General features: G+C 42.9%; 2 protein-coding genes across 15 annotated transcripts in view; both read left to right on the top strand.

Annotated features, from left to right (window-relative positions):
• Nucleotides 1-378: 378 nt before the first annotated feature.
• On the top strand, nt 379-15490 carry pip5kl1 (phosphatidylinositol-4-phosphate 5-kinase-like 1). Of its 4 annotated transcripts, none has more exons than XM_018732896.2 (10): nt 379-586; nt 1776-1967; nt 10826-10876; nt 11644-11798; nt 11900-12024; nt 12189-12223; nt 13152-13207; nt 13360-13472; nt 13948-14110; nt 15020-15490. In XM_018732896.2, the coding sequence occupies exons 2-10, from the start codon at nt 1776-1778 to the stop codon at nt 15477-15479; spliced, it is 1350 nt and encodes a 449-aa protein (XP_018588412.1). In that variant the 5' UTR covers nt 379-586; the 3' UTR covers nt 15480-15490. The 4 variants fall into 4 exon arrangements, with proteins under 4 accessions (XP_018588412.1, XP_018588410.1, XP_018588411.1 ...); XM_018732894.2 differs by having other exon boundaries at nt 379-567; XM_018732895.2 differs by lacking the exon at nt 379-586 and adding an exon at nt 1119-1185.
• Nucleotides 15491-21092: 5602 nt separating this feature from the next.
• sh3glb2b (SH3-domain GRB2-like endophilin B2b) overlaps nt 21093-25122 on the top strand; it is a 43013-nt gene continuing 38983 nt past the window's right edge. For all 11 annotated transcript variants that reach the window (XM_018732900.2, XM_018732902.2, XM_018732898.2 and 8 more), the window contains exon 1: nt 21093-21206. In XM_018732900.2, the coding sequence (XP_018588416.1) occupies nt 21144-21206 (63 nt within the window). In that variant the 5' untranslated portion in view covers nt 21093-21143. The remainder of the gene's footprint in view (nt 21207-25122) is intronic.

Here is a 25122-nt window from a genome sequence, read left to right on the forward strand (position 1 = left end):
TGTGTGTGTGTGTGTGTGTGTGTCTGTGTGTGTGTGTGAATAATTATAAACTACAGATGTGCTGCACAGTGTTGGAGACAGAGGGACCAGTTGGGTGATAGCAGAAATGCATCACTGTTCTATTTCTGAAAAAAAAAAGATTGGTTCAAAATATAAAGGGAAACTACAAATTTATGTATTTTTATTGCGCAGGAAAGAGGAAACGCCTTTTTAGTCTTTTTTATAACCAAAGAGCCACACTGCATGTCGGGAATAACATTATTTCCAGAGAACGTATTTTACTTTGTTATTACCATGTTTTTTTTTTCTGTGGAGTCACAGTCTACGCCCCCCACGAGCACAATCTCCCCCCTCTTTGGTTCCGTCTCAGTAAAAGACACCGACCGCATTTCTAGACCAGGCAGAAGAAAAACCCCGCGGAAGAGCGACGCGACGGGATCGAGAGCCGTGCGCGTTCACGGCGAGACGCGGCCACACGCACAGTCACGCGCGTATCGGCCACGGGCGCGCGAGACGCGCGCATCTCCGGGAGCGCAGGATAGATGAGTGGAAATGAGTGACGGCGAGGTATGAGGGAGTCGCGCGGGTGGGTTGTGCTTAAAAAAATAACATGTTTGTTTGTACAGGTTGGGCGGAACTGAAACGAGCAACAACACTGGCGTTATTTGTTGTATTGTTGTTACCCATTCCTTCCGGTATGATATTTATTTATTGTCTCTGTGTACGTTCATAGTAAACACGCTCCAGTCAATGATGCTGTAATAATTGTGAATGAATCAATGATGATGTGCTGAAGAGGCCGCAGTGTGACCGCAGTCATATAACCGCACAGGAGCGGGATCTGGTTAAAAACCTTTTTTATTAATCATGTATATTAATAATAATCTGCAAATATTTACATACGAAATTCTATTGTTGCTTGAGATATATGACATACAACATGTATAAAGACAACTTTGATCTTATTCTATAGATAAATCGACTATAAAACGCACAACAACATCAGAGGTGGGGATGATTTTTCATGATCATTCATATTATTATCATATGCCAGGTGTGAGGGTCACATCCAGATTGCTGGTCCCTGGTGCTGCCTTCACTCCTTCATTATTTTTGCTGTGAATAATTAGAAAGACAAAAAAACATCTTTTTGAAGGTTGGAGCTCCAGATATGCTTTTGTATAGGTGTGTATGAAATACTATCATATCTTTTGGTGAACATTATTTGGTATGTCAGATTAGCTGCAGAATTAGCCAATAGGAGATGAGTTTGAGACCCCGTTTGGCAACACCTCTCCGGCATCATTTGGCAACACCTCTCCAGCATTATGTCAGGAGACCAAACTTTCCCCATTGCGGGACCCCCAGGGAGCCCTTTCCCGTGTTTTTGAAGACGTCCAGGTTGTGTTGGGTCCTGAGGTAGAAATTTCTCCCAACAGGGACATAATTACCACAGTCAGATGCTGGCCTGGCAGCAATGTGGCTCAGTGGGTAGCACCAGTTCCTTGAGTGTGTGCGTGTGTCTGCCCTATGATGGATTGATATCCCATGCAGGGTGTACCCTATTGCACACCCTAGTTACACCTGCACATCTGTCTGTAGTGCATCTTTTCAATTTCTGAAACTGCAGGTGATGTTGAACACGACCCAAACAGATGACTGACGTCTAAGGTGTTCCCCGAAGCAGTTGGGAGGTTGAGAAAGGTCAACAGTGAGGGTACCCCCACCCAGCACCAGCACAGTTTCGTGTGTGTATTTCTGCTTGCATGTTGCAGATGGAGGCATCGGAGGCAGCACCGCATCACTCTCACACTCCGAAACGGCGCCTGTGGCGGGGTCTGCGGCAGCAGTGGAAGCTGCTGGGGCTGTTTGAGGTCGACCCACGGCACGAGTTCTATGGCTTCACCTGCATGATGAAGGAGGGGCTGTCAGCTGCTGTGCAGAACACTATCGATAACCCGGTGCCGGTAAGGGAATGGGCTATCGCATATGACAGTGAGATGGACAGCAGGTGGTGTGGTGGTTGAGGAACTGATCATTTACATAAAGGTTTTGAGGTGAAAATCCTCAGGGGGCCTTGCTGTTGTACCCAGGTGTAAAACACTTAACTCAAACAGAGAGGGACAGCCGGTGGCACAGTGGTTAAATTCACTGCTCTTCAGTTTACGGACCCAGGTACGAATCCCTGCTCCTACTGCAGTACCCTAACCAAGGTACTTACCCTGAACTGATACAGTAAAACCTAGACAGATACAGTATATAAATGGGTAAAGCACTGTAAGTAGCTTAGTGTAGAAACCTTCCACTGTACAAGTCATAATGGAAACATCACATGAAAAAGGAGTTTAGCTTGTAAATGTGAGTCATTTGATTGTGTTTACCAGTTATGAGTATGTGTCAGCTTTAAGTAATTATATTATATATCATTATTAACAATTATCACTTTGATATGTGAGTTTTAAAAACTACATGAAGCAACTAACAAATAGGAAAAATAGTCGGTGCCCACATTGCAGGAGTGTCAATCACAAAAACTGCAAAACTGCGAAACTATTCAATGTGTCCAGGGGAAGAGTGTCAGTGATGAAAGCCAATGCCAAACAGAGACAAACTGCATCGATAAAGAGGAGCGGGGATCGCACGTCAAAGATGGACACTTCACAGAATAGGTACTAAATGCCGCAAAAATCCTGCCTCAGAAATGACCACAGAATTGAATCAGCACCTTTGCGACCCAGTCTCAGCAACAACTGAATATAGCGAACTTCACAAAGCTGGTGTTTATGGCAGGATTGCTATTTGGAAACAGCTTGTATCCAAGGTCAAGACTCATAACCTGGTGTAAGAAGCACAAAACCTCCAAAGAATGCCTACAACTCACAATGTCTGTTGCTAGCTCTTATACATGGAGGAGGGTCTGTACTTGAATGGACAACCACCTTGTGAGAATTATTAGGTCTGATGTTTGCTCTGCATAGTTCTATAACAGATAAGGAACATGAGGCCATTTTACAAGACCAAGTGCACCCTATGGTGCAGACATTGTTCCCTCATGATGTTCCCATATTGCAGGAGGATGAAACCCCCACACACTGTTAAACAAATTCAGGTTGTTTTATGAACACCAGAATAAAGTCCAATTCCTTCTATGGCCTCTCCAATCATAGACCTAAAGATCCATTAATGAACCTTTATGGGACCTTTTGAAGTGCAGAGTGCAATGCAAATTTTCACCTTCTTCATCTCTCAAAGAGCTGAAGGCTTTTCTCCTTGAAGAACGGTGCAATATCCCACTGTATAGTACATGGTACAGTTTTTTTTTAAGGAGGCAACAACAACAACAATAATAAATGACTGCTTTATGACATTTACTCTTTTAGCTGATGCTTCTCTCCAAAGCAGCTTACAATGTAAAGCTACTTACATTTATTTACCCATTTACACAGCTAGGTAATTTTACCAGAGCAATTTGGTACCTTGCTCAACAGCACTACAGCTAGAGGTGAGATTCAAACCTGCAATATTTGGATGTGAATGCTGCAACTCTAACCACTGTGCTACCAGCTGCTCTAGATGTTACCCAGTGTAGCTCCACGACAGTAACTGTTAATGTAAATGTGTGTAAATGAAGAATGAAGCAGACATCCACACCTCTGTACTTGAGGTGAACAAGCTGTTCACTGGTTATTTCTGGAATCCAGCAGTGAGCCTTGGTGGTCTAGTGATGTGACCCTGTGCCCTAACCCCATCACACTGCATCCAAAATAAACTGAAATGAGTTGTTATTTTCTCCCAGCATCATTCAAGATCTTCCCTTACCCCAACTGGACTCCATTTGATTTCATGATATTCTCCTTCAACTCAGATACATGTAGTGCTTCCTCTGCCAACAGCCCCATCTCTGTTTTATTGTTCCCCTATATGTTTACTGACACAGCCTACCCAGAATTCCACTTTCCTCAGTGCTTCACTTCATTGTGACAGGCTCCCGCTGGGCACTTTGGAAGACAAGTGGGGTGCAGACAAACACATCCATTGTCCCTGGCGAACAGTCAGAATTGGAATGGAGTCACAAAACAAAGCAGGGACACATTCCATCAACAGACAAGGCTTGTTCCTCACTGACACAGGGATGTGAGAGCAGAACCCAGAGAGCCAGTATCACCCTCTCAGCCTGTATTGCCAACATTACTACATACATCTTCAGAGGACCTTCTGATCAAAAAGGATGTGAACAGCATGTAGTGTTACTCTTTGTCATCATTGTTATATACACTGCATCCTCATGTTATGAATGGTTAAGATTCAAATTTGTGGAGGCAACTTGCATTTTCATTCCCAACCAAGAGGTGTCAGTAAAGTGCACTCAATCAGAAGAGGAGTGTGGGGCTGCCTTTAGTTCAACCAACCCAACTATGTCTACAGCTTGTGTTTGGTGTTTGCTGTCAATAACAAGACAAAGAAGATGGCATATTTACATTACATTTGTCAGACATCTTTCTCAAAAACAACTTACAATGTTAAGCTACTACACTGATTTACCCATTATTGAGCTGGGAGGTTTTTACTTAAGTTCAGGGTAAGTACCTTGATCAAGGACACTACACTAAGTTCAAGTTTATTGTCATAGGTACAAGTACCACGTACAAGTATCATGAAATTCTTCCTGAATGCTTCTCCACAGACTATGGACAAAGACAGAGACAATAGAAATACTGCACAAACAAAACAATGACAATGACAGAGAGTAGTGCAACAGCAATAGCAATAAATAATGGTAACAGTAATAACAATAATACCAGTTGACAGCCAGGGAACTCAGAACAAGAGAATGAGAATGAGAATGCTTAAAGTGGCAGTGTAATTTACCAATGTGCTTGGGAGGAACAGTCCAGCTCTACTTACTAAAGGTGTCACATTGGTTAGTGTTGTATACTCTTACAGCAGTGGGGTAAAAGCTGTTCCTGTACCTAGCAGTGCGGGTTCGAATAGACTTGAGCTGCTTTGCAGATGGCAGAGAAGAGAAAAGTTCCCGTGTGGGGTGACTATGATCTTTCATGATGCGCATCATCTTTCTGAGGCAGCGTGTGGTGTAGGTGTCCTGGACTGCTGGTAGCTGTGTGCCGATGATTCCCTGAGCTGTTTTGACCACCCTCTGCAGGGCTTTCTTGTCCTGTGCAGAGCAGCTGCCACCCCAGGACGTAATAGACCCTGTGAGGACGGACTCCACAGCACACCTGTAGAAAGTGGTGAGGACTGTAGTGGACATCCGGGCTTTATTCAGACGCCTGAGGAAGTGGAGATGTTGATGGTCCTTTTTGATGGTTGATACTCTGTGCTTAGTCTATGTGAGTTTGGCAGTGAGGGTGACCCCTAGGAATCTGAAGCTGTTGACCCTCTCTACAACGTCCCCTTCTATGTAGATGGGTGCATGAACTGTATCCTGTTTCCTGAAGTCAATCACCAGTTCCTTAGTTTTACTGACATTGAGAGACAGGTTGTTGTCCTGGCACCACTCTCCCAGGAGCCTCACCTCCTCTCTGTAGGCCGTCTCATCGTTGTTGGTGATCAGACCCACAGTGGTGGTATCGTCAGCAAACTTTATGATGGTGTTGGAGCTATGACTGGCCACACAGTCATGTGTGAACAGGGATTATAGCACTGGGCTCAGGACACTTCCCTGTGGAGTGCCAGTGTTGAGGGTCAGTGGGGAGGAGGTATTACTGCCAATCCGCACACGCTGGGGTTTGTTGGTGAGGAAATCCAGGATCCAGTTGCACAATGTGGCACTCAGTCCCAGCCCTAGTAGTTTGTGGATCATCTTGGTTGGGATGACAGTGTTAAATGCTGAGCTATTGTCCACAAATAATAGCCTTGCATAGCAGTTTTTATTGCCCAGGTGAGACAGAATGGTGTGAAGTGTGTGTGATATTGTGTCTTCAGTGGATCTGTTGTGTCAGTAGGCAAACTGCAGTGGGTCCAAAGTGTCTGGGATGGTGTCCTTAATGTGTCCCAGCACCAGCCTCTCAAAGCATTTCATTGCAATAGGGGTCAGTGCCACTGGGCGATAGTCATTAAGGCAGCTCACTTTGTTTTTCTTAGGAATGGGGATAATGATGGTGTTTTTGAAACAGGTGGGTACAGTTGAGCTTTTTAAGGAGGTGTTAAATATGTCTGTGAACACAGCAGCCAGTTGTTCACTGCATGTTTTTAAAACTTGCCCTGAAATTCCGTCTGGACCAGCAGCTTTGCGGATGTTGACACGGCTAAAGGTTTTTCCTCACTTGTGCTATAGAGACGGTGAGACTGGCGTTATCATGCAGCGCAGTGGGGATCCGCACTGGGGAGTGTTTGTCCTTGAACTCGAAGCAGCCATAAAACGCATTCAGTTCGTCAGGGAGAGACGGAGCGGCACCTGTCAATATCCGCATCTGTGGTTTATAATCTGTTAAAGTTTGGATTCCCTGCCACAGCCTACGTGCATCTTGAGTTCAGTTAAACTCTGATTCCACCTTCCTGCTGTATTCCCGTTTTGCGCTGGCTATGGCTTTGCGAAGCTCCTACTTGCTCTTCTTGTACACGTCCGTGTCTCCGGACTGAAACGCGCAAGTTCACGTGCGGATCTTATTTCGGATTTTGGCGGTTAGCCATGGTTTTTGGTTGGGGAATGAGTGGACTGTTTCATGTGGTATGCAGACATTTACACAGTACCCGATGAAGTCTGTGACACTGTGGCATACTCGTCCAGATTGGAGGATGAGTTTCTGAACATGTCCCAGTTCACGGAGTCGAAGCAGTCCTGGAGCCTTTCCTCTGCTTCTGGTGTCCTTCGCTGCACAGTACATGTCACAGGCTCCTCTCACTTCAGTTTCTGCTTGTAGACCGGGAGCAGCAGAATTGAGGTGTGATCTGACTGCCCGAGGTGTGGACACAGCAGGGAGTGGTACGCACCTTTGTGTGAAGTGTAGCGGTGGTCAAAGGTGTTTGAGCCTCTGGTGGGGCAGGAGATGTGCTGATGGTACTTTGGGTACACATTCCATCCATCCATCCATCCATCCATCCATCTTCCTCCGCTTCTCCTGGGCTGGGTCGTGGGGGCAGCAGTCCAAGCAGAGTCCCCCAGACTTCCCTCTCCCCGCACACCTCCTCCAGTTCCTCTAGGGAAACCCCAAGGCGTTCCCAGGCCAGCTGGGAGACATAGTCTCTCCAACGTGTCCTGGGTCTGCCCCGAGGCCTCCTCCCAGTGCTCCTGAGCTCCTCACCCTATCACTAAGGGTGCGCCCAGCCACTCTGCGGAGGAAACTCATTTCTGCCGCTTGTATCCGCGATCTCATTCTTTCGATCACGATCCAGAGTTCATGACCATAGGTGAGGGTAGGAACGTAGATCGACCGGTAAATTGAGAGCTTCGCCTTACGACTCAGCTCCTTCTTCACCACAACAGGACCGGTACAATGACCGCATTACTGCGGACGCCGCATCGATCCGTCTGTCAACCTGCCGCTCCATTTTTCCCTTACTCGTGAACAAGACCCCGAGATACTTAAACTCCTCCACTTGAGGGAGCAACTCCCCACTAACCTGGAGGGGGCAATCCACCGTTTGCCGACTGAGAACCATGGCCTCGGATTTGGAGGTGCTGATTCTCATCCCCGCCGCTTCGCACTCGGCTGCAAATCTCTCCAGTGCACGCTGTAAGTCTTGACTCGATGAAGCCAACAGGACCACATCGTCCGCAAAAAGCAGAGAGGAGATCCTGCGGCCACCAAAACAGACACCCTCCGTTCCCTGGTTGCGCCTAGAAATTCTGTCCATGAAAATAATGAACAGAATCGGTGACAAGTGGCAGCCCTGGCGGAGTCCAACATGCACCAGGAACGGGTCTGACTTACTGCCGGCAATACAAACCAAACTCCTGCTCCAGTCATACAGGGAACGAACAGCCCGTAGCAGCGAGCCCTGGACCCCATATTCCCGAAGCACCCTCCACAGGATCCCACAAGGGACACGGTCGAATGCCTTCTCCAGGTCCACAAAACACATATGGACTGGTTGGGCAAACTCCCACGAACCCTCCAGCACCCTAGTGAGGGTATAGAGCTGGTCCAGTGTTCCACGGCCAGGGCGAAAACCGCATTGCTCCTCCTGGATCCGAGGTTCGACTATCGGTCGGATTCTCCTCTCCAGTACCCTGGCATAGACTTTCCCAGGGAGGCTAAGGAGTGTGATCCCCCTATAGTTGGAACACACTCTCCGGTCCCCCTTCTTAAAAAGAGGGATCACCACCCCGGTCTGCCAGTCCAGGGACACTGTTCCCGAACTCCACGCAATGCTGCATTCCTGAAATCAGCTTGGTTAAAGTCCCCAGAGATAATGAGCAGTCCATCTGGGTGCTTGTTCTCGTACTTAGTGACGACGTGGTACAGTTTGCTCACTAAGAGATGGGATTCAAACCTTGGGCCTTTGGGTCCAAAGGTGGCCGATCTAACTAGTACACTTCGCAATGAACCAGTCAGTAATTTTCACCAAATAGACTTGCTGGAGAGTATACAGTATATTTTATTTTCAGTCACTTTACATTAGTTTTCATTGTAATTTACCTTGAAGTTAATTAAAACGGGTGGCACGGTGGCACAGCAAGTAGTGCTGCTATCTCAGAGCACCTAGGTGGTGTGAGAGGATGTGGGTTTGATCCCTGCTCAGTCTGTATGGAGTTTGCGTGTTCTCCCCATGTCTGCGTGGGTTTCCTCCCACAGTCCAAAGAGATGCTGTTCACCCATAGTGTGTGAGTGACACAGAGAGAGTGTGTTCCACTGACGTATGGATGAGTGACCCATTGTAAGTAGTGTGTCTAACAGTGTAAGTCATTTTGGTGAATAAGGTGTGTGGGCTGATAACACTACATAGAGTTAATTGGAAGTCACTTTGGAAAAAAGCATATGCTAAATGAATAAATGTAAAATAATATCAATTTAAGTATTAAAAGAATCTGTGTTTTTATTTATTATAGCTATTTCCAAGATTTTGAGAGAGCCTAACCAGCAAAATAAAATTGAGGGATGTTATTGTTGTTTTAAGCGGGGGTGCGGTGGCGCAGTGGGTTGGACCGCAGTCCTGCTCTCTGGTGGGTCTGGGGTTCAAGTCCCGCTTGGGGTGCCTTGTGGCGGACTGGCGTCCCGTCCTGGGTGTGTCCCCTTCCCCCTCCGGCCTTACGCCCTGTGTTACCGGGTAGGCTCTGGTTCCCTGTGACCCCGTAAGGGACAAGCGGTTCTGAAAATGTGTGTGTGTGTGTGTGTGTGTGTGTGTGTGTGTATATATATATATATATTGTTGTTTAAAATTGTATTCATAATGTTAGGAGCCAAAAAAAGCAGTTCACAAGCTCAAAGATACAACAGGAATTCCCCCTGGGATTTAAACCACAGTCTTTGATCCTAAATTCAGTAAAAGAAAACACCTGCTGAGCCCTCTCCTTTCTAGTGTTTTTGGAAACTTTACCGTTTTTCGTACTGTACTTGTTTATTGCATCAGGTGTGTTTGTGTTGGGAAGAGGATGCTTCAGCAGTGAGGGGAAAATTCATCATGGATAAACCAAGTGGCAGTTGGCTTTGGTCATATGAGCAAGTTTGGGAGTATAGGTGGTGAAACTGAGTAGTGTATTGCTTATGGAAGGGAAACACACACACACACACACACACACACACACACACGGTGCACATTAACACGATTAGCTGACTCGGCTGATTGGTTAATGGCTACCCTGACCATTGTCCATGATTCACAGTGTCTTCCTTCCTATTGCCCAGCAATACTTCCCCTCTTGTCTTTACTCCTCACACATACTCTAACACATTTATCCCACCCATCCTACAACTTACAATTAAAGCACAGATTTGGTTTTTGACAAATCTACAGAATGCGTGTTGATTGTTCTTACATGTTTGGCATGAACATGCATTTTATTGATATGATTGTTATATATTTGCTACATGCCAACCAGACTGCTGCGCTCTTCCACATCTGCCAGCTTGATGGTCCCACACACGAATGGTAAAGCATGGAGGTTCTCGGTTCTGTCTCCATTGTGGTGGAATGACCTACCTCTCTCACCTAGAACTGCTGAATCTTTGTTCACATTATAAAAGGGTCTTAAAACTCATGTGTTCCAGACTCACTTTGCCCATCATCTTTTAAGTTCATGTAAGGTATAATTGTTCATGATCAGGCTTGGATCAATCCTTTACAGAGCCACTCCTGCAATTTAACGTAAATGTTTATATGTATTTTTTTTTTTTTTTTAAAAAAATGACTAGGAAGGTGATTAGAAGTCAGCGATATTCTGGTAAAATTTTATGCAGCTACTTGTGTGATGAACGTCGGTGCATATGGTGAAGGAAACTAACTGTACTTAAGAGTCACACATCTGCAACTATGTCTCTTTCTCATAAGGTAATGCACAAATTGTATTTTCTCTGAGATGTACATTGCTTTGGAGAAAAGCGTCTGCTAAATGAATAAATGTAAATGATCAACACCAGAATTTCCCTCCAAAAATATGTTTGACTCAAATGTCCAATTTTCTTCCTCTAGAACAGTTAATATTTGACCTCTGTCATAATTCTAATAAATTCTAGAAGATTTGGTCACTTTACTGTATCTGCATGTATTTGCATAGTCTCAGTATTTTGATTTTTTTATGTCCTTGTGACCCAGTTCTGTTGTGTTCTGTTACAGATACCCATCATAAAGTACCTCCACACCAGCTAAGAATTGTCTTCTGCATCTCATATTTTTGATGATCTGTAAGCTATGTATTCTCTTCTAGGATGAACTTTCTGAAGAAGACTTTGATATGGAAGTCACCCAGATACATGAGGTACAGCTGGAGATCTCAGAATGTTTATGAATAATTTCCTCATGCTCAAAAACAGATATTCTTTAAGAACCTATAATGAAGTGGATATTTAGGACAACGCATGAAAAACCTGGTTAAATTAACACTGGCTTCTTAACATTCGACACAACTGGGACCTGAAGTCTGTTCATAACTTGATTTGTTTGTATATCACAATCAATGAAAGCTTAGTAATACAGACACCCCTTGATTTATATGCCCAATAGATTCTGTATAAGTCTTAGATATTGAATTAAAAAATAAAAATCCTTGGTATAATTATTAATTTTAACCATTTATCAAGTTTGATCTACACTAAAATTAAATTTAAAATCACTGAAAATAAAAATACATTGTCTCCACAAATTTCAGCTGTCGATTGGTTCATGCCACAGACGTGTTCAGTGTTTCTGGTCTTGTTATTGATCATCAATACTCAGGAATATCAGACATGAACTGTAAACATGATGGAAGTGAGCTGAATTAAAATGCTGGTCTCACACTCCTATTCAGATTTTGGTACTGCCATCTAAAGGCTGGATGTGTAAATGCAGATGTGTAGATGCAAGTGCACATAGTACAGTTAAACGGAAAAATGTTTGTATCTTCAGCAATTCGTAACTTAAAACTTTTTAATACGTGGACCTGTATATTTTAGACTAAAACTCTCCCTCTATTGTTACTCTTCCGATTGTTCTCTCTCACTCCCTCTCCCTCTCTTCCTCCATCATCCCTGTCCCTCCACTCAGGGCTTCCGGATGGAGACGTATGCGGGACCCGTGTTTGCCTGGCTACGCCGCTGCCTCGGCATGGATGAGAGAGAGTACCAGCGCTCGCTTGCCTCCCATGGCTGCTACCTGCAATTTATCAGCAACTCCAAGAGCAAAGCTGATTTCTTCCTCACGTGAGGCTGGCCTTCTGGGTAGTGCCCCACACGCAGTCTACATGCAGTCTACACGCACTGCCATGTGACACAGCTTGTGCTTCTCATACCTTGTTTTTCAGAAATGACAAGAGGTTCTTCCTGAAGACACAGAGTAAGCGGGAAGTAAACTTTCTTCTGTCCAACCTGAGGATCTACCTGGAACACCTGGAGAAGTACCCACACTCCCTGCTGGTGAAGTTCCTAGGTACGAGTCTTTGAAACACCTGAGCCATTTGAATGACATCGATCATGGCCAGTCAGATTTCAGTGCTGTGCCCGTAATGGCAGTGAGACTGAATCTTACAGCCATACTTTGTTTTGAATCCTTAATCATACCTTGGTATTGTCACAATTGCATTTTTTATGTAGGTGTCCATCGGCTCAAAATTCCTCGCCAAAAACTGGTAAAGCATTTCTACTTGTTTCCCATTAAAACTGATTATGTGTTTTATTATGATTATTACACTGACTACTCCTATTACAGTTGAGAACTTTCAAACGTCCAAATTCTGGTGTATTTATTTTTAAACACATTTCCATCTGTTCTAATGTTTTTTCTAAACTGTCTACAGTAAAAGGGACCAAGACTTGTTTTTCTGAGTCCAGCCAATAGCTGGCAGTAAAGAGCTGCTAAATTTATTTTTACTCTCTCTTCACATCCATTTTTTAAAACTTCAGTCTTTAATGAATGCAACTTCTTTTTATACGCCAAGCAGATAGGTGGGGGTAAAGAGTATCCACAGATTATTTATTTTCAATTACATTTTTTCTACATCCATTTCCTAAAATTTCTATTGGTAGGAGCAAAAATGACTTATGTTCACCGCCTCAACTGATAGATGGCAGTAAAGAGCACCAAAATATAACAGAGGGTGTGGAACCACCTTAATTCAACTTTCATTCACATTGTTTGCAGCTCCTGTCTAGTGTTCCCTGAGTGCTGGTAATCAATAACAATATAAGGAATGCTAACATGTTTATGGGATGAAGTAGTTAGCAATCAGCATTGAATCAGAGTTTGTGGAGAGAACATACTTTTATTTTGAGTCATTTAAAATTTTTTTACATTTAATGTAGCTCAAAGTTAAACTAAAATGAAGTTAAAACTAAAGTTACCGTCTTTAAAATTATAACTATAGGTAAGATTTTTACAGAACCTAACCAGAGAACAAATCCAGGGACGTCTGTTTTATGAAATGTTTATTAATTGTGACTTAGGAGGTGAAGTTGGAGTAATGGACAAGAGGAGTTACAGTTTTCTTTGTAAGATGAGGAGCTGTTGAACTGTGGCCACATATTAAAGGTTTTAACTTCCTCATGTGTGCTTTTCAGAAATATTTTATTGTGATGCAAAGCGTCTTCTACCCAGATGAGAGGATTCAGGCCAGGTAAGCTTGATCGGAGTGCAAATTAAACCAGTTAAAATGCTCTAACCTGACTGGACTGGTACAGGGTCACTGTTACAAATGAAACAGCATTAATGCACAGAATTAATGGAGAGTAACACCAGCTGAATTGTCATGAGTCGGAATTTCGGCAGGTATGACTTTAAAGGCTGCGAGGTGAGTCGCTGGACCGATCCAGCCCCAGAGGGGAGCCAGGTCATCGTTGTCCTGAAGGACTTGAACTTTGAGGGGAAGCAGATCGTCCTAGGTGAGATCTTAAATGGTGTTTTCATCTCTTATTGTCATCTGTTACAGTAAAAACAGGTCGAGAGTTAATAAATAAAAGTCCCAGTGTTACAGAATGAGCTGCTACTCTGCAAACTGCTTCCACACCAGTTCAGATGACTGTTAATCGTAGTATAATGTTCTTTAGTGTAATGTAATGTCCAGGAAGAGAGAATTTCCTATCCATGGAGACATGCAGTGTTAGACTGTTAACTTTGCACTGATTTACCCATTAATACAGCTTGGTTATTTTTACTCTGTCAATTCAGGGTAAATACCTTGATCAAGATTATTACAACAAGAGTGGGATTCAAACCTGGGTCCTTACACTACAAGCCCACTACTATACCAAGTGCCCCTGAGACAGATGAGCCCATGATCAATGTCCACCTGACAGAGACACACAGAGACCCAGACACACACACTCCATTGAGATGTATGTTGCTCCTGGTTCCCAGACCAGCAGCGCTCCTGGTTCCTGCGCCAGGTGGACATTGACACAAGCTTCCTGCAGAGGCTCAACGTGCTCGACTACAGCCTGCTGTTGGCCCATCAGCCGCTGCACCAAGATGAGCGGCAGCAGGGCCTCTCCTTTGCCACGCTTGTCATGCGCACTGCCAAGTAGGAACTACATCTCCGTCGGCTTTCATGAGATGCTTATACAAAACATGGGAAAAAACCATTTAAATGTTCCTATAAATTCTTAGAAACATATTAACATATATATAAAAGATATAAAGCTTCCCATAAAGACATAAGGTTTTTTTATGTGTCCGAATACATATATTTGTACTTGCAGATCCTGCTCTCTCTTCAGAACAAGGCCAATGACTGGCAGGCATGTAAACAAACAAACGGAAGGAGTTAAAAACCTGCTTTTAAACTGCTTAACAACTTAGAGAACTAACATTTGGTTTAATGAATCTGCCATTGTCACTAGACAAATTTCTGTCCAATTCGATGATTAATTTCTTAAAATATTGCCATAAGCCAAAAAAGAGCAACTGTAATTTGAGAAAGATTTATTTTAATTTCGTTAATTTAGCGCACGCTTTTGTCCAAAGCAACTTACAATGTTAAAGTTACAATTATTTACCTATCTGGGTAATTTTACTGTAGCAATTCAGGGTAATTACCTTGCTCAAGGGTACTACAGCTAGAGGTGGGGATTACGGTTAGGGTCCCTAACCCTTGGGATCTAAAGGCAGCAGCTCTAACCACTACGCTACCAGCTGTCCCCATCCCCATTTTAGTTGCTAAATGTGTGAAGCGATAGTTAATGCTTCCTGATGTGGACTGTGGGTTTGTGGGTTTACTCTTGTTTGTTACCCTTTAGTATGTTTATGCTTTCAGAGGGCTTGCTGTGTTTTGGGACTCAAACCAAATAAGCTTCAGGTTATTTGTCTGTGCCCCTCATCACTTTGCTGCTGCTGCTCTTGATACACACACTTCACCACCATTGTTGCTGTTCACCTGTGAGTCTCTGCAAGAGTGTGTTAGTGATTGTTCCATTCCCCTCTGCATCTGCAGGTCAATGAATGTGGGTTCTAGCCCCTCCCAGAGCAGCCATGCCTCTGTTCCAGGGGCTGTCCCAGAGGAGGACTCCACCCTCTTGGTGGCACAGCTGGATCGGCAGACAGATCGCTGCCGTGTTGTGGAGACGCGCCTCATTGATGGGCGAGACCTGCAGTCCGAAAGCCCTGGGGGGCAGGCCTTGGGAGCAGAGGTGGGCACGGACTCTGAACTGGAGGAGATCTGGGCCCAAAACCGACGGCTACTGCCTGGCACCAAAAACCCACTTCACGTCATTGATGGCCCGGAGCTACGCTACTTTGTGGGCATCATCGACATCTTCACTGTCTACGGTTTCAGGAAGAAGCTGGAGCACCTGTGGAAGCGGCTGCGCTATCCAGGCAGGACTTTTTCCACTGTAAGCCCACCAGCGTATGCCTGCCGCCTCCGCCAATGGGTACAGGGTCACACCCAGTGAGGTGCCGCAGTGGGACGAGTACCCATTGGGTGTAGATGGGGCCTCGCTGGGTCAACACAAGCATAACGATGCCACGACAACACTGTGACAATGCCTTGACAACGCCATGGCAACCGCTCTCCTTCTAGTCCTCCAGCCCAGCAACCATTGCTCAGCAAAGCCTTTAAAAAGATAACAATTTTATTAAGTTTCATTTAAACACTGGCTTCAAACTAACCCACATTAGTACATTTAAATAGTTTACAGATGTTTTTTACCATTTAAAAGACATAAATCAGAAAGTATACTTTAAAGAGTATACTGAAAGTACAAATGCTGCAAACCAATAACTATGTAAATTTTACAAACTTCCGTGAGAATTGGCTCACATTTGTATGTATAAAGTACAGCTGCGTGAACTGCTTTATGTAGAAATATTTGCAACATTTTTAATGTGCTATTTCTTTAATTTGACTTTTATATACAATATATGATTTTGAATTATTTTAGTGTTACAGTTGGTATTCCTGAACATGAGATAATAACATTTAGCTGAACATAAAAATGGAATGGACATTTAATTCTGGATCAGGCGGCAGTGAACAGAGAAAAATTTGGATTATGATACACTTTTAAAAGGTCACATAAGGTAATGTATAACCTGTGACTGATGACCACACCCCTGGTCATTTTAAAGGTCAGTTTCCACCTGATTTACAACTGATTCATCAGGTCACATGACTTGTTACCCATAATTAACAAAGTAACAGTAGAAGGAAAATCTTTCAAAATGTGTTGATTTGGAAAACAAAAATTGGTGATTCCTCTAAGGGGTCTGCAGGAAAAAAATCTGAAGAAAGCAAAAATAAACAAAATAATCGTTTGAGATATAAGCCCATTTACACATTCAAAGGTGTACAAGAATCTTATCGATACAAAAATATGAATGTATGCCATGTTCTGCACACATTTGATGAAGCGTCATGCTTCCTCACTGTGGCTGTACCATGAATTGCAGCCGCTGCACCTGCCTATGCACAGCTGACAGCCTCAGTTTGCAAGTCATCGGGGAGCGTTTTATACCTCATGCTAAGTTTACATTATGCATGGCAGCTGATCTGGCATCAATGATACCAATGGACTTTCCTCACCAGTAAACTGAGGCTACAAATATACAATTGCTTTACAAATATACGATAAATATAATCAATTGTAAATATCCAGTACGATATACTGTAAGTAATTATGTATAATTACTTTTGGGACTGTATATGTTGAGCTGATCTTATGCGTATTCAAGGTGCAAAACTCTGACATGGCCTGATGCATGTATGCACTGTGAGGGAACTGACTGAGCATGACAAAGAAACAATGAAATCCCTTATGTTACTTACTCTCCAGGACAGAAAGCGAGAGGCTGAGAAGGTAAAAATAAAGAAATTACCAAAATATGTACATCAAGTATGCAGAATCCAAATTAATTCAGAAGTCTTCCTGCTTGGTTGCAGATGTCATTCTCCTGTTTCTCTCCGTCATCTTGCTCAGTTCAAGACACACAACTGTCAATAGGTGAGATGGATGAAAGGTTCAGAACCAATGTACGCACTGATTAATACACACTATGTAGTAGCACATCCTTGGATATCATGTTGTGTTTTACACATTTTTATTGTAATGGCATGGGCAAAAGTGTTATCCACAGTGACATACAACACTTATAAGTTTATGGTGTAAAAATACTTGGCTAGTATAGGATGGTAGTACTACATATTCAAATAACGACAAATTAATGTTATAAATGACATTAAAAATGAAAAATTCGCTTCATTTAAAGCTGAGAAGTTACACAAAAAATACATAGAATAGACCATATAGTAAGTATATACTGTGTGGAGTACTCATACGGATTCGCTCAAGCCACACAAACAATACATAAAAATGACATTTTTAATGTCATTAATCATTAATGACATTAAAATGTCATTTAAAAAACAATTTTTAATTTTAAATGTCAGTTTCTAGGGATTTCAGTTTAATTTGTGCTGAAAAAAAGCACGCTCTTTACAGCTTATAGTTCTTTGCAAACTACAGAGTTCGACACTGGAGAATTTTTTAAAATGTAAATTTCCAGTGGCAATGTTAGTACAGTGTTTCAGAACAACGTTCGCCTTCTGATTGGTCACTTTTCTTACCTCACCATGCGGACAGTGTTTTTATTGGTTCTAAAAACCACCTCGCGCTGCCCTGTCTTTTTTTTCTCAACTATACATGCGCAATGTGGCCTCCTTCAGCCACAGACAGAAAAAGGAGAGCGACGATGTAATCGGTTGAGCGGTCACTTATAACTACCTCTTATTTTCAAATAATAATGGCCACTGAAAATGTCTAATATTAACATTTTAAAAGTATTTACAGAATATTTAGTTTGTTAGTTATTCATTTAACTGATGCTTGTCTTCAAAACGACTACAGAGTGTTAACCTACGTACGTATCATTCATTGTTTACCCACCCAGTGAGTTAAGTACTACAATTTTAGCCTACGTACCTCAAACGTGCTACAGCATTAGCTGGTATCCAAACCAGTTTTTCTAGTGCAAGGGGGTTCTATTTATTATGCAACCTGTTGCCCCAGTTACTCTTAAAAATAAATATTATCCACATTTCTTTTCAGACAGCATAGTCTGTTGCTAGCTGTTTAAACATACATGTTCATGTACTGGCTTGTAAATATATTTTTATGCATGATAATAAAACTAACATATTTTATAATATCTGGAACAAAATTCTCTCACTTATCTGAATTACTGAAACTTGCACCAAGGCTTATCTGACATCCTACCAACTAGACCATAAGCTCCACCTTACTCTGTAAATAGTATGATAATGCTGGTGATAAATGCTGAGGTACATGTATAATAATAATTAAAAAAAATCACTATATGACAAAATGTAATATAAAAACAACCAAAGCAGCGCTAAAGTAAAACAACTGTAAATAAATGTATAAGTCACTGACCGTATCTGGAGGGCATGGCCCGTAGTCACTCTGGTGATTTGGAAGGAGAATGGTGCAGAAAATAAGGAGGGAGCTCATTAAAAGGATCATCAGAGTCTTTGGCAAGAGATTGAATCATCTTTGAATCTTCAGCATCACACTCGGACTCTGATTCTGATTTGTAGACCACTACAGAAACACTTATGTTTTGGAGTCCAGAAGTGGAAGGCTCAGGGGTACCAGAATGCGCAGTATCAGAGCTGGCTTCACTTAATTTCCTTATTTTTTTTGTGCTCTCTTTCCTAGCGTTTTCTTCCTCTACTTTCCGCTCTCTTTTTCCAGATTGAAAATAACGTAGCATAGATGACTGCTGTAAGTGCTGCAGTTTTTTTTCATATAACACATGGTAGGGGTTGAGCGTTTGTTTTATTAACTTTCGTATGTGAATGCTTCTTTCGATATCGTCGTCATAATTAGCTATTTTGTCATTAAGTTGCTTTTCAAGGTTAAATATTTCTCGCAGCATTTCCACATCGATTTCCTTAACTTCTGTGACTTCTTCCAGTTCTTCTTTATCCTCTTCAGATTTTCGTGCCTTCTCCAACTCAACCAGCTCTTCAGTTCTCAGCTCTTCATTGTGTGAGGTCAGGACTTCTGCAACATCCTCCTCATCCACATCCTTGAATCCTGCCTCTTCTGCCAATTTCACAATCTCTTTTTGGATCTTGCTTTGAAGTTCTTCGGGTTTTAAACCTGGGAGACCGCGAGAGTGACTCGGACAAAGTTTTGACCACACTGCATTCATGGTTTCAGGTTTAATGCGATCCCAGGCTTCTGCAATGAAACGAAGAGCAACCTTGATGTTGAAATCCTTCCAAACATCTAATAATGATTTGCCGCTCTCAGATTCACTGACAAGATGCCTCATGAGATTCTCAAGATAGTACGCCTTGAATGTCGCTATTATGCCTTGGTCCATTGGCTGCAGCAGAGAAGTCGTCCTTTGAGGCAGAAATACGACTTCAACGTTGTCTGCATAATGAATAGTTCCAGCAGGATGTCCTGGGGCATTGTCAATGACAAGGAGAGCCTTGTTAGGCAAATTGTTCTCTCTGCAGTATTTCTCGACAAATGGTGAAAAATAAGACCTAATATAGTCCATAAACACATCTTGGGTAACCCAGGCTTTACGATTAGATCTCCAAATTACAGGAAGGGCTGATTTGAGCATTCCTCTCATTGCCCTGGGGTTCTCTGAGTGGTAGACTAAGAGGGGTTTCAGCTTTATGTCCCCATTCAGATTACCACCGAGAAGCAATGTTAGCCTGTCTTTGGAAGGTTTGGGACCCGGCACCCTCTTCTCCCGCTGTGATATGAAGGTCCTAGAAGGCATTCGTTTCCAAAACAGGCCAGTCTCATCCATGTTGAACACCTGCCTGGCATCATAACCACCTTCCAAAAGTTGGTCCGGGAAAATGGTCACTGATTCAGCATCGGCAGAAGGTGTTTCACCCGACAACCTAAGAGTATGAAGGAAGACCCTCTGACGAAACCGATCAAACCATCCCCTACTGGCTGCAAATTCAACCTCTTTCACTGTCTCATCCCCCTCTTCCAGCATCTTCTTCTTCAAGCCCTCAAACAATGACAGAGCCTTTTCCTGAATCTGCATTGTCGACAACGGAATGCAATTCAAATTTTGGTCCTCGATCCACTGCAGAAGCAGCAGTTCCATCCTCTCAAGTATGGCATGCCGAGAACGGGACACCTTCGACAATTTGTCACCGCCAAGCAGAGTTTCTGCACTTCTCTTTATCTTTTCTTTGTTTTGAAAAATCGTATAAATAGTAGAGCCAGCTAAACCTGTACTTGCAATAATATCTTTCTGCTTCTCGCCACGTTCAATGCGATTAATGATTTCTAACTTGTATTTTAATGTTATATTTTTTCTTTTCATTTTTTCCTTCTCTGCCTTTGCAGCCTTTCCAAAGGCCTTTTGCACTTTCTTTTCAGCCTTTTTAGGAGCCATTTTGACAGTTTGACTCAAAAACTTAAATGAGATAAAGAAATAAAAGCCCTTCACACAGCACAGAGACAATAAACCACATGGACACTGGCGTCATTACTAACAAAAGCTTGAAATGAGATAATATTCATTTCATTAAGGTGTTAACTGTGCTACCAGCCATCGTTTCCAAGGTTATGTAGAGGCTAATACACCAGATTTAGCCAGAAAAAAAGCCAAACTGGCACCGCTGAGGGACAAAAATCGTTTGTTTGAGACACCAAGTGTGAACCTCTGTCACAAAATGTCTGATACAAGCCGTTGCACAAAATAAAACGCCTGCTGTGTAAAGAACATGACCGCGTAACCTGAGAGAACGGCGTTATAGAGGAGAAAATCCCGTTGTACAAAAAAAGGTGTATATTTTCACACGCCGTTGTAGCGGTGTTTCGTTGTGCGAGAAGCCGTAAGACAAAAGACGAGGAAACCACCAGCGGCTCTCCTCGCGCCGAGGTCAGCGAGTCGATTTCCGACAGCATCGATAACAGGGATTAGCGCGCTCCCCTCCGAGAGCCTTCGTCTCGCGGCTCGCATCCAGCGCGTGACGCGCGTCGCATCACGCACCGCGCACCGCGCACAGAGCCCATGCTGCGGGGCCGACGCTCGCGCGCTTCGCCGACAATATGGACTTCAACGTGAAGAAGCTGGCCTCGGATGCGGGGGTGTTCTTCACCCGGGCCGTGCAGGTACCCGGGTTTTCTTTTATGTAATTTGGAATAACAGTTTCGCGGGGTGGGGGGGAGGCGTGATGGCTGTTTCTTCTGGTTCCCAACGATGACTGTGTGTGTCCGCTTCAGCACACCGATGATCATGATGGCCAGTCAGGGTAACCCACGCGGGCTGGCTTCGCGGGTGGCCCCAATCTGCACTCTCACTGCGCGTCTCCGACCGACCTCGGTGTAACCTGATCGCGGTTGGACGGATAAACGCCCAGCATCTATTATTTACCCGCAGCCAGGGAACCGAAAGTCGGGATTTTCATACACGAACCCCTCTGCACCCCGTGCTCCTCTGCCTGCGCTGTTACTCAGTGTTTTTAAATATATAATATATATAACATACTGCAAACTCTACCATCACCCGACATTAGTCATTCTAAGAGACGTGGGTGGTGTTATTCAACGAACTTGGGCTATTAGGCCCGATTGTCTTCAAAAGATCCGCACGACGGCACGTTCCCAATTTAAACATTTTTTGCGCAAAATAGTTTTTTTTTGTTTTTCAGAAAGCATGCTCTAAATTTGTTTTATTATTATTATGTAATACTAATAATAGTAGTAGTAGTAAACATTTAAGAAATTGGTTTTCCTATTTAAATGGGGATGCTGCCATTGTACCTTTGAGGGAGGTACTTCTGGGAGCTTCTGAAGGTGTCGGTCAGCGTATACCTGGGTGTTGCTTTGTTCCATCTCTTGGCTGGGAGGCAAAAAAGGATTAGACACTTTTCCAAAAACAAAAGCATGATGTATTTTTGAAGGGGAAATTTTACGCCTCACTACAGTGCAATGGATGTGTTTGTTTATAAAAATTATTATTATTGTTGTTATGTATTGGTCTAGCTGACACCTTTTTCCCAAGGCAAACTAAAATTGTATATCCCTTTGTATAGCTGTTTTTTTAATTAAAAAAGCTGGAGTACTTTAGGGTAAGTATCTCTAATTGAAGGGGCAGCACTGAGGAGGGGCGTGAACGGTCTCTGTCACCTCAGATGGCCTCCTTCACCTTCTGGAAAGTGGGAACCATGAGTTTCCGGAAGGACAGATCCATCATCTACTTCCATTAATACGAAATCAGCTGACGCCACAATGTCTGAAGACCTCAAGATGTTCTCGTGGAGATTTTGTGCTGCGCCAGTTCAAAATATCGTTTCTGTGGCTGGTAATCTGTACGTAGAGTATGCCAAGTTCTCAGGTGTAACTTTTTGAATGCAAATGAGGTGGGGTTTGCTAAGAAGTGAAGTGTGGGTCACTCTGTGGTGCTTTTGTACAGCTGTAGGTGACTGCTGAGTGTACACTGCTTTTAATTTGTAGGGTTGATCACTATAAGTGGTTTGTGACCTCACTGTCTCTCTCGCTTTTACCTGAATAACTGCTTTTAGCAAATTGATTTGCTTTAGGTAAAGTTGTCCACTATAATAAAAATTCAATTTATGTAATAGTTCTTCTGTTGTTCTGTGCAAAATTAATTTTATTTTTTGTGATAAAGTTTAGTAAAAAAAAAAAAAACTTTCATAAAATCATGATAAACATAGTTGATGTAGTTTAATATTTTTTAACTGCAATCTGTAGTATATTAAAACTTTTTCAAAATTACTGAAAAATAATTCTTTCTCTGCACAAACTCCCATTTAGTAGAGATTGTTGTTTGATTTGTCCCATAAACATGTGCAGCATTCCACATATTTTCTCTGATCACTTAAACTTCAGCTGGGACAGCTGGTTTCATAGTGGTTAGAGCTGCTAGCTTTGCACCCAAAGGTTGTAGGTTCAAATTTTGCTTCCAGCTGTACGATGCTTGAGCAAGGACTTACCCTATATTACTTGAGTAAAATTACCCAGCTGTATGAATGGATAAACAATTGTAGGTGCCTTAATGCTGCAAGTCACTTTGGAGAAAAGCATCAGTTAAATAAGTTAATGTAAATTCAAGAACCACAGGCAGAAGTTGTTAATACTGTGGGATGCTCTTTACTGCAGTCTACCAACTGGCAATGTTTAAAAAAAGGAATTGGAAAATGTTTGTTTCCTTCAGAATTTATATCTTGACTGCAGGTAATGCAAGGAACTTGTGCACATTTGTGGTTGCTTTGTTTTTTTTTTTTTTTGGTCACCATCAAGGGTCTTCCACTGAGTTTTGCTCTCATCCTTTTAATACTGTGTGGAGCTGCATAAAAATAGGATAGGCCAGTGCTGCCTGAGCCAAACAGTCTGGCACTTATTAATCTTTAAAAACTTCTAGTGGCCTAACGGATGCAAAGGAACTTACATAATTTAAAGTGACAGTAGCCCAAGAGTTATTTTTCCCGCTCATCTGTTGTTGGCTTCTATCTGTCCTCTGGGGTAAGCTGTCTGTTGGTCCTTTCCTGTTTTATAGAAGGATATGCATAAAAGATGTTTCAGGGGCTTTCCTTGTTAATTAGCTAATTATCATAGAAACCTACAATATGTTCTACCGCTGAAGCAGCCAATCGTTAAATAGGCGTCGACACTCTGCCCCTTTTCATACTACAATGAATCTGTTTTTATTCAGCAATCCCGTGCCATCGATAGCTGTTGTACTTTTCATATCAATTTACATTACATCTAAATTTTATTAATTTCCAAGGTGACTTACTGTGTTAGGTGTGCACAGTAATCTACTTATAATAATTTACCTCTTTATACAGCTGGGTATCAGTTAAGGGTAGATACCTTGCTTAAGTGTGCCACAATAGGTGTGGGATTCAGACCCAGCTCCTTTCATTGTAAGACGACAGTGCTAACTGCTCTGCCACCTGCTGCCCTGAATGTTCTTAATATTTACAAATTGAAATGCAAAGAGAGCAGTGTGATGTGTCATATCTCTGGACATGAGGACAAACCCACTCAAAGCAATGCTTTCCGAGGGGGGGGGAGTCTTGTGACACAGAAAGGGAACTGCAGTCGGGCTGAATAACACACGGTGACACAACGTATTTATGGAATGTGGGAGTTTAGCTGCACATGCGGAGGAACCTTTAACAGGGTGTTCAGTGTGGAGAGTTAGTCACCTTCCCCTGGGGCCGCCCATTGCTTAACCCCACCCTCTGCAACATAAGGCCAAAGATGCCACGATGTTAAGAAAATCGTTACTATGAGGGGAAGGGCATTTCATTACATTACTTCATTTAGCTGATAATTTTACTCAAACTGACTTATGAGTTCTCAAAGGTTTGTATCCCACTGGAGCAATGCATGCTGGGTACTGCAACCATGATGGGTGTGGGATCCAAACCAGCAAATGTGAGGTTATACGTCAGTGTCCTTAACTGCTGCGCTCCCTTTGGCCACATGTTTTATGTGTTAGCCGATCAGTGTGGTTGGGTGTTCACCTTTGCACCACCTGGAGTAAAGAAAAGTGCATTTCACAACAAAAAGTCGTAAATGCAGATATGATGTTCTCTAAGCACAGTCAGTCTGTCCAATACCAGTTTTTCCCAGCACACATTAAATGAGTAGCTGCTAATAGCATTGATAGAAAATAGAAAGGCAACCATAACAGGATGTGATATAAGTTTATGGAGCTATCAGGAGAGAAGCAGGTCTGAAAGAGATGCGTTTTAAGATCGTTCTTCAATGAAAGGGATGCAGTAGCTCAAAGCCAAAACTGAAAACTGACAGACTTGATTTTTGTACCTCCTGTCTGGGATGTACGGAGTGATTTAAGACTGACTGCTGCCTGTTTGTCTCTGGGGAGCACCCCATGAGTTGGACCAATCATTGACCATTGGAAGGAAGCATGTTAAAAGCACTTTGGTGTAGGTGAGCACAGCTGCCTGTGGTCAGCCGCTTGATGCTCAGAAAGGGATGATTGTATACGGGTGGGTTCGCTTTTGCTGCCACCCACAGATAGAGCAACGGTCTC

This window comes from Scleropages formosus, chromosome 6 (genome assembly GCF_900964775.1).
Source record: "Scleropages formosus chromosome 6, fSclFor1.1, whole genome shotgun sequence".
NCBI lineage: Eukaryota > Metazoa > Chordata > Actinopteri > Osteoglossiformes > Osteoglossidae > Scleropages > Scleropages formosus.